The sequence below is a fragment of the Pygoscelis adeliae genome, unplaced genomic scaffold (assembly GCF_000699105.1).
Source record: "Pygoscelis adeliae isolate BGI_AS28 unplaced genomic scaffold, ASM69910v1 Scaffold277, whole genome shotgun sequence".
NCBI classification, from domain to species: domain Eukaryota; kingdom Metazoa; phylum Chordata; class Aves; order Sphenisciformes; family Spheniscidae; genus Pygoscelis; species Pygoscelis adeliae.
In genome coordinates, this window is record NW_008825218.1 from 960,733 (window position 1) to 971,182 (window position 10,450).

At 38.6% G+C, this 10,450-nt stretch overlaps 1 protein-coding gene across 1 annotated transcript in view; it reads right to left on the reverse strand.

Annotated features, from left to right (window-relative positions):
• Positions 1 to 10,450, reverse strand: part of IARS (isoleucyl-tRNA synthetase) — a 110,981-nt gene that overhangs the window by 18,773 nt on the left and 81,758 nt on the right. Inside the window, exons 24-28 of the mRNA XM_009329264.1 lie at positions 9,831 to 9,933; positions 9,528 to 9,611; positions 1,593 to 1,767; positions 688 to 800; positions 303 to 398 (exon numbers count right to left, since the gene is read on the reverse strand). Coding sequence (XP_009327539.1) covers positions 303 to 398; positions 688 to 800; positions 1,593 to 1,767; positions 9,528 to 9,611; positions 9,831 to 9,933 — 571 coding nt within the window. The remainder of the gene's footprint in view (positions 1 to 302; positions 399 to 687; positions 801 to 1,592; positions 1,768 to 9,527; positions 9,612 to 9,830; positions 9,934 to 10,450) is intronic.

The window sequence follows — 10,450 nt, forward strand, 5'->3', positions numbered from 1 at the left end:
GCTGCTATGTGACTGAAGATAGAAAACAAGAGGGGCTCAGTAAAATAAATAAATAAATGAGGTAATTCGCTGTGGGTAATGTATAGCAAGCTCATTGTTCAACTCTAGCTACTTAGTAATATGGAAATTCAAAATGAAAATGATTATTTGTAATCATTTGTGTCTGATCAGAAAGCTATATATTAGGAGTAAACGATACAGGGCTTCATATTTAATTACAAAGGTCAGTTCCTGCTGCATATTGCCCAAAGATTGCTTGAAAGTAAATTAAAATGTCTTGTTCCAAACCATCGTCTCCTAACCTTTTTGCGAAGCTTCTGGATGCGATTAATCACTTCCCGGGCAACTCCTTCATCCACCATGGACTGGTCTGGGGTAACATCTAGCAGAACTAAAACCTGAGGTGATGCACAGAAGACAGCTGGATAAGTAACAAACTTGAAACAAGCCGGTATTAACTCCCTCAGAACCTCAGGTACATTTTTATAGAGCTCCTCACTTACAAAATACCTTGTTGAAGAGAGTACTTTAACATCTCCAAAATTCAGAAGATAAGCTCTGGAATTTGTTGAACTAACTGAACAAACAAAATCACCCCAGCTTTCAGCTCACTATTTTCATATTACTTCTAGAGGAACTCTTTCCTTAATTTAAAAAAAAAAAAAAAAGAAATAACCAATAAAACACCTGCGCATCGGAATGTGCCTCAAACTGGGCAGATCCTCCTGCAATCTGATCAAAGGTATACATGAGACGAAGATCTTCCCCATGGAGCTCATGTCCTTCTACAACAATGGTGCCTGCATAATTGGCAGATGAAGAGCATCTCTTACAATCAGAGCGAAGAAAAAAGTTTAATTCAAAAAGCTTAAGACAAGTATCAATCTTCAAATACATGAAATGCAATATATTTGCAATACATTTAAGCAGCAGTTAAGCACTAGTAAGAAACCCTGAACTATCCCACATCCAAATTTTTCATACAAGCACTTCTACAGGCAGCAGAACTCACTCAAGTGAGCTCAACAGCTGCTTCTGCAACTGTTTGAGTACCATTTGAATGAAACAGGGTAAGGCTTAAAAATAACCTGTATACTCAACTAAATCAAAATTTACATTCAAGCAGTTAACTAAACAGATACAGCTGGAAACATCACACCCACCAGTAAATCTGGAATTGAAGCAATGCTTTTAGAATCTAAACTACTGCGCATATACTCAGTTCAAATTTGATTCAGGCTTACAGAACCGTTTACACTCTACTTCATTGTGGCCTTGCAATAGCACTTAAAACAGGAGAACAGCTAACATTAGTATACGTGGCCACTTCTAATCTACTGTCAGCAAAATAATACAAACAACTTTTCTCCTATTCTCATTAACAAAATTTAACAGGGATAATAACTGGGAAGTAGGCCTTAAGTTTCCCTAAGCCCACAGAAGGATACTTTTGCATCTGTTCCTGCAAATGCTTGATTAAGATGCACAAATCAAGTGCAACTGCTTGATTTTTTTCTGATGAGCCAAAGGATTTTGGATCTTCTTTTTCTGGTCAACATTGCCACCGTTCAGTGGTTTGTACCGCTGCGTACCTGTCTCCTGGAATTCCTCCAGCTGCTCACTCTTCAGCTCTTTGATTGCAGCCATGACAAGCTTAAATGCCCCCTTCAAACGCTTCCCAAGCACCATGTGATCGGGTTCTGCTCTCAGCTGGACTCCGTATTTATCTTTATTAGTCGATAATGTCACTTGACGTACATTAAGCTCCTATATAAATACACCAAGAGGAAAAAATGAAGCTAAAGAACAGCCATCTCTGACAAGTGTGGAAAGAGTACAAAACCAGGGGCCACAGTACTAGGGAAGTCGTAAGTCTCAAGCTGCAAATTGTTTTATACGGTTGTCTCTATGAACTAAGTAATTTGCCAACACTGCAAGAGCAAATAAACCCAACCAACACGGAAACTATCCTTCGGCAGAAGATCCTATCCTCCTCTTCAGCCTTTAGGTAGGCATTTCTCTGTTATTAATAGACACCAGTCAGCTCTCAACTCAAATCAGATCCCTATTCAACAGCCTTTTTTACTTTACTGTTACAACTGCCTGAAGAGATAGAATTATTACCTTTGTGTGCAATGGCCTGGCAAAATTCAGGAAGAAAAATTTTGCTAAAATACTCCTTTCAGTATGCATTTAGCAAGAAAACTGTAAATCGACAATTTTATCTTTTAAGTTGTACAAATGCTACTGCCTCATTTTGTCCGTTTCCTTATCTGTTTATTCTAGGTCCGTACTGTGCAGAAAAACACCTTCACCTTGCTCAGAAAAACTTCAGTCTACGCTTTGCAGCACAAGGACTCTGAAGATCAGTGTGCAGGGGCAGCCAAAAGCTTATAAAACTTGCATGAACTTCATGAAAATAGTAGGAGATTAGTTTAAAAGAGATAAACGAGTAGTTAACCCTTGGACCTTAATGCCACCAGAGGAGGTAAGCAGGAGCGTGCCAACAAGTTCAAAAAGGAATTAGGCTCCTAACAGGCGCGTGAAGAGATGTTAAAGGGAATCGGCAAGCACGTGCCCTTGAGTGTCTTTAATACAGTAGCTGCAGATGGCTGACTGTGACAGGAGTCTACTGCAAGAAGCGGCCAGATGCTCGTGCTTTCTCTAAATGGACTCTGCGATTGCAGGAGACAGCACGATGTGCTAGATGAGCCACGAGTCTAAACCACTGAGTCACTTCTTACGTTCTTAATTACAAATATCTTCCTCATCACATAAGCACATTAAAACCCACCATTAAACACCCCCCGCTCCGTTACACACCCTGACCAACATACAATGCCAAATTTGAAAATACACGGCAAACCTCTCCGCTCTACACTTAATTCTGTCCAACAAACAAATGCATTACACACATTATTAGTAACACCAAGAAATAACGTCCCGGTATACCTCCTGTAAATAAGAGCACTATATCCCAGTGTTGTTTGCTGTCTTCAGGAGAGTCTGTTTTTTCCCTGCTTTGTAAAGCTAAGTAAGAAACACACACAATACCTAAATTTCCAGTTTTGCACAGTCTCCCTCTCTCTATTCTTGGTGTAGCATACCAGGGACAGATCTTGGAGCGTTTTAACTGACAACATGCAACTCTTCCACAGGTACAAACCTGCACATATCTGGAGCACATTTCACTATAATTTGGCAGGTTTTGTCTGTCAGACTGCCCAATACTTGAAGCATTTTGTGTTTAAATCTCCACTAGAAGGTTGTTAGAGTTCACGGCAACATGATACAGAATCACCAAGCGCATTTGGCAAGCAAGCTACTCCAAGTCATTTAGGGAGCAGAAGTGAATGGTAGCATCAGCATGACAGGACTAGCAAGTAGCCAAACATTTAGACTGAGAATTAATGCTTAAATACAACCTCTGAGCTACAGTCTAATTCCCTAGGAAGTCCTACTGACGTGAGGAGCCAAGAATACAACTGAACCTAATTTTACTCAATACACCTTTTAGGAAATCTAATGAAAGTTACGTACTTCAGGAATTCCGTTTTAATGGGGTGCTGTTGGAAATGAGCCCACAAGTGGTAAATGATGACCTCATGGGGAAAAGGAAATTATAATCCAAAAAATAGCACAAATTTAAAGATGACTTTTGGCCTGATTAGCTAAATTACATACAAGCCAACTCCATCGGGACAACTTTTCTATACTAATTAGATTAGGAAACCATTCTTCTGTGTACATGATCAATTAAAAAAACAGAATGATTTTTCAAAAAAAAGCAAGTCTGTATCTTAGGTCTGTTTATACCTGCCTGTTGTATTTAACCCAGCACAGCCGTTCGCTCACTCCCCCAGCCCAAGTGGGATCATGGAGAGAATTGAGGGAGGGAAGCAAAATTTGTGGGTTGAGATAAAGACAGTTTAATAGGACAGAAAAGGAAGGGGAAATAAATAAATAAATAAATAATAATAGAAGAATATACAAAACAACTTATACACAATGCAATTGCTCACCACCCGCTGACCGATGCCCAGCCAGTCCCCAAGCAGCGATCACCACCCCCCAGCCAACTCCCCCCAGTTTCTGTACTGAGCATGACGTCCCATGGTATGGAATGTCCCTTTGGCCAGTTTGGGGCAGCTGCCCTGGCTGTGCCCCCTCCCAGCTTCTTGTGCACCTGGTAGAGCATGGGAAGCTGGAAAGTCCTTGACTTAGTGTAAGCACTGCTTAGCAACAACTAAACCAGTAGTGTGTTATCAACATGATTCTCATGCTAAATCCAAAACACAGCACTGTACCAGCTACTAGGAAGAAAATTAACTCTATCCCAGCTGAAACCAGGACACGGGCTCAAAGTGCTTTGAATTAAAGTAGTTCTTAATTTTATCTTCCCAATAAATCAGAATTGGCTCCTTAACACATCTTTCAAGACTCATACACACAAACCGAGGCAACCAGCGCTTCCCATCACCAGTAGGAAGACCTGTATATTCAGGCATTCATATGTACAAGGGCCTTTAGTTGGTGCCAGACACGATCAGATCAACCGGTAACCCAACTACGCCCAATTCTCAGAACAGAGAAAGAGAAATGCCAGTGCTGTGCTTCAGCTAGGCTGGTCTCTCTAAGTGAACATCCTAAAAAAGAAAATAAGTATTGATTATGTAATACTGTAAGAAACAAAATACTGAAGGACCACACACTGCCACAGTTAGTGTGTCAGTAAATTCAGCCCGTTCACGGACTCGGTCTACTACACTACTGTAACACCATTAACGTTATGAAATATGGTAGACCTTGGATTTGATGAAGGAGAAGTCAATTCTCTCCATTTTATTGTAGCCATACATAGAGGTGGGAAATGAAGGGTATACAAAGGTTGGATGCAAACAAGATTCTGATTGTGCTTAGAGTAAAATTTACTCAGATAAAACCTTCCACCGGAAGCAGTTAGGAAGAGAAGCCCTGAACTAGGCTTGTAAAAGGCCTCAAATACTAATGAATAAAATGCAACTGTGTTCAGTTGCTAAAAGCCTTCTGGATTGATTTCATTCTGTGAGCTTGGCCATTTTTGCATGACAACTCTATATTCTGGACAGTTCTAATATTAAAATCCATTCATTTAAATGATTTGCTATGTTCTGATGATGAGAGAGTAAGACTGCAGATCAAAAAAGTGATCAATGAAATTTTCGAAGAATTGACAAGTGTATTTTTCAATTCTTTTGTCAGCAACTGCATAAAATCAGATGGTGTAATTTCTTACAGATTACCTCTGGCACCTGCAAATTTACTGGAAACACACTTTTGGCAATAACCAAAGGTTCTAAAGCTTTGAATATGTAGGAGGTTGACGAACAAAGCTGCAAATACAGCCCAAGTAATACTACCCAGTCTGCCTGTATTCATTGACCTCTTTAGCTCTGAACCATCCTAGTAAACAACTAGACTGATTGCTATGCAGTCCAATAAAACCCATACTAAGCTTCAGCTTCAGCGTGTTGAATTTTAAGATACATAATAAAAATAGGACAATAGACAGTATCTTGTATTTGTGCTTCCATAAAGGTATTTGAGTTTATTGCAACTCATCTCCCCATAAGACGTACCTTAACTTTGTTTGCAGTAGCAAATAAATACAAATTAAAACATAATTTTGCACAATCCAATTATGTAATAATTTGATAAATTGTTAGGTTCCTGTGCTACCTTTTACTAGCTGTAGAAGTTGACAGCAAATTTTGTGAGCTATCTTTTTGGAAGTAATTTCAGTAAGCAAACCTTATCTCCCTTAAAATTGGATTCTATAAAACCCACAAATCCAGTTTTCAGATCAAGAAAATGTGATAGACACTAATCTGAATTTCACAAAATTCTACTGTTGAAAAGATCCAGGTATTGAAATGATTAATAATAGCAATTCTGAAGTGAAGCATCATAACTGCCAAGCCTAAGAGAAATAATCAATAAGCTAACATGACAGAAAAGCCTTACAATCCCACTTGCAAATCAAGATTTTTTTAATTAAAATTCCTTTCGTGCACAATTCTTAAGAATTCAAGTGCCACAGTAACTAAAAGGAAGAAGCATGTAACACTGATCTAGAAGTCTTGTGCATTGAGCCATGACTCCCTTAGCTAGTGCTCCTAAGTTGCCCCCAGCAGAGTTTTTAGAAGCCTTCCTTAGATGTGTATTTAGGCTTGGGGAAAGATGGTTTTGCTGGAGTAATACATAATTAGAAGTTTAAGAGGTCCTCCACTGCTTCAGTCATCTCTAATTCTTTGACTGACATGGTTGCTCTCACCAAGACAAGCGAGGTGAGTTGATCTTGCTTGGGTAGATGCAGATTTTTGTTCTCTTTATCAAGGCAAAGCAGCTGATCTTGACAGTGACAACTGGAACTAAAAAAAGTTCCATCACATTTTAAGCATGTGACTAGATCTTCTGTTACAGAGCCCTCTGCAGATACCTTATTGAAAGGAAGAAGGAATCCTTAACCTCCCAAGGACAGGCGTATGATAAGGGCCATGCCATTTCTGGACAAGGGAAAAAAATCCATAGATGCTCTACTGCCGGTGGTTATTATAGTAGAAAAAAGAATTCCTCACTTATCTTTGAAGACCCATTTCACTGGCTTTAGAGAATGCAAAATGTTACAAACACTTATGGAAGGAAAAAATCCATTAAATGTAAAGCATCATAACGTTATGCTTCAGGTACTACCAGCATGCCTTAGTACAGCCATTGGAACGGACTCTGTCATGAGCGCATATAAACTGATCTGGGAAGTGACAGATTCTGACAAACGAAAGATAACAGGAAGGTCAAAGGTCAATTATTAGCAGAAATACAATTTATTTAATAATCCAGAGGTCATTAAACAGAAACACAAGCTAAAGACAGATTGCTGAACCCACCACTCCTATATTATATCAGCTCTAAGAAGTACAGAGGTCCTAAGGAGATACAACATGGTAAGAACTTCCTGAAGACAGAAATGAGACAAAGCTCCTCTGCAGTGTCAGACTCAAAGCCTCAGTGCTGTGTATGGCTGAAGGAAAGGAACCACTCTGAGCTGTGGAGAATCCCAGCATTTCCCACCCGATTACTGTACTTGGACACATAGCAGACGTACACTAATATGACAGTAGCGTGGGAAGTACACTGGGGGTAAAATAGGACAAAGAATTAAGTTGTAACAGTAATCTGTTTTTAGTATATACGCTACAAGCACTTAAAATGCAGGAAGAGGGCAGACCAGAGGATAATGAAAAGTACATCCTGTGGCTCACCTTTCCAGATGTCAAGTTATCACGGGAGGGAAGGGAAGGAAGTCTTTCGTAAACTGTTCAGATGTACAACTACATTGCTGTTCAAAATTTTTTTCTTCTGATTTTTGCTCATTTAAACAGAGATTGTTTTAAACAAGTAGATTTGAGAGGGCAAGACATGAGGAGGCTAAGCTTGCAGTTCACAGGCATTCAGAAACTGTATTAAGACTTCGACATGAAATCTCCTGTAAAGGTTAAGGAAGTTGATATTTTGGGGGGGTTGTTAGTTCTTGTATTACATTGTACTTGACTTCTCTAACAAGGACCTTACATTGAGGCGAGTATCCCTTCCTCAGAAACGTTCTTATCAGGAGGTCTTGAATGGGGAAGATTGTCTGAACAACTACCTAGGTGGGTTTTTTTGGTTTTTTTTTTTTTTTTGTTTGTTTGTTTGTTTTTTTTTTTTTTTTTTTTACAAACCACATCCTTCAGTTCCCGTCCGAGAGAAAAGCTGGTCTGTATTCTGCCTCATTGAATTAAAAGCCACACACAAATACAACAAGACTGCTTAAGGGAAGGATTCAAGTGAAAATCCAGACAGATTAATACACAGAAATTATTGTCACGAAGTAATCCCCAATTTATATTCAAGTCTAATGCACGCCTTCTGCCCAACATCAACACCAAATCAGTTCCTGCTTTCTTAGCAAAGAGCTGCTACTCAAAATGCAATTCTTTCCTCCCCAAAACACATACAGTTCCAAGGATGAAGTCATGGCTTATCTCCCCGAGGAACACAATGAAACATCTGGGTGAAAAGCGATCATCTATCCCAGCGAGAGACTACTGCAGCAAAAGAAAATTAAGACTGCTCAGAAAGAACAGCATTGCTTAACCAGTCTTCCTTCTTCCCTCACTGCCTTCCAGAGCGGGTCTGAAAAAAATGGAGATTATATTACCTCTAACTCCCTGTTCAGCAAAGCAATTATAAAGCCCCTAGGCTGCTAACACTGAGAAATTACACGTAGCATAGCTCATGACATCACATGCATGATCGTGACAGATTTAAGTAGTAAGAACCACTGGACTGCAAGATGTTTTGAAGGCCCCAACGCATAGAAAAAAGTTCAAAGGCATACTGGCATAGTAGCTTTTTTTTGCTCTCTCATTCTTTTTGACTAAAACCACCATAGCTCATCGAAATTCATCACTGTAGCTGAAACACTCTTCCTTCTCACTATTCCCTCTTACTGCTTGATTTCTCTTGTACATCATAGATGTGAAAGAAGATGCATATAAAGCCTATTTGTAATGAAATTTAATTGAACATAAAGACTAAAAAAAGCCCTCTCTACAGTCTTTTAAGCAAACCAAAAAGTAATAGGCTTTGTGCCTTCACTACAACTTCTGAAATGCAGTACTGAAGTTTAAAAGATTTATTTATAGTATAAACATATAAATAAATGAAGTTTATAAACAAAAAAACTTCTTTTTCATTTCACATCTTAAAATACTGTGGATTTTTACATGACTGACTAAAAGCAGAAACTGCAGCCAATTTCAGGAAGTTACGCTCAAAAAACCAAGACAGGTTACTTCTCTTTTGAATGACGGGGCTTTTATCCAGACGAAGATTTAGAAGTAGGGCAGGCTGCATTTCTCTAATGGACACACATTAAAAGAGTATTGCAGTGGCATACAGGAGCAGATGAGTGTAAGAAATTGTGTAGACTAACATCTTATTTATTTGACATTTTATTTCCTAAACAACCTCCTCCAAATACCTTGACTGGTCCTCTGTTCTCCCTTACATGGAACTCCTCCTCTCCATCAACCCTTCCACTTACTGTCAAACTGTTTTTAATGCCCTTTAACTGAAGGAGATCACAAATTTTACAATCTTATCTCTTTGACAACATGTAGTTGACTATTGTCTTATTTTCATTCAGAAATTTTTTTTTTCCTTTCACCGACCAAGAAAAAGAACATTTCTAATAGCCTCTTAGTCCTGTGTGGTCAGTTTGGGCCATTAAGTATTTCTCAATACTACAACTGACTAAGCATCATCACCCATTTACCTTCATTTCTGTACACGTACCCATTCATATCCCCTTTCATGACAATTCTCTTTTAAATTAATTTTACCTAGGGAGTTATTAATATCATCAACAGGCAAGGTTAGGGTTTTGTTTGTTTAGGTAACTGACATACCAATCCAGTTAAGCATCATGTTCGTCATGTTCTTACCTCGAGTATGTACTTCTCTAAAGATCTGACGTTTTCCAGAGCCTCTGGATCCTGATGGATAACAACTACTTCTTTCAGAGGATACTGGGGAGAAGGGGGGGGGGGGAGAAAATCAGAAACTTTTGTCCTTCCAACTGAAAATAAAGAACTTCAGAAATTATTTATTTATCACTTGAAGTATTTTATTGTTGAACTCTGTTTGCTATTCCAAATGTAATTATTCAATTTTCCCAGGCTTATCCCAAAATTACAAAGGTATTGCACATTCCCAAGGTATTGGTAAGAGATGTTAAGAGTTCTAACCTTTACTGGAATGGTTTTTCTGTCTCTGATTACTCTTCCAAGCTCAATAACAGACTGCAAACAAGAAACGGCACTTTCGATTTTTTTGTCGATGAGATCCTCCCTAGATTAAAAAGGAAACATGATATTGCTTCATTTTCATTGTATCTGTTTGAGCAGATTGAAAACATTTTGCCCCCTTCTCTGAAATTTCCCACAAGAGACTCCATTATGCCCTGTTTGGGGCAATTTGAAAAATGAACAAACAGCTTTTTCTTCTGTCTTTGTGGAGAAGATGAGGAAATAACTTGCTGAAAACAAAGAACAGAGCTATTTCTAAATCATCTTTTGTTAGCACCTCTCACAAGATGGAGATGATGGATTGAGTCATACTACCTATTCTATTAATATCCAATAAAAAGTAAGATTTACATTAATAATATCATAAGAAGATGCAAAAAGATACTATAAATAGGATACTTATAATGACAATGAAATACCTATAATGCAACCAACTCACTGGATCTCAATTTATAATCTTTTCCAGGAATTCTAGATACTTTAGATTGATGTTTTAAACAGTCTTGTCATCTGTCCTGGCTTCATCACTTTAACACCCTTCCATTTTGAGGCAAGGCAGG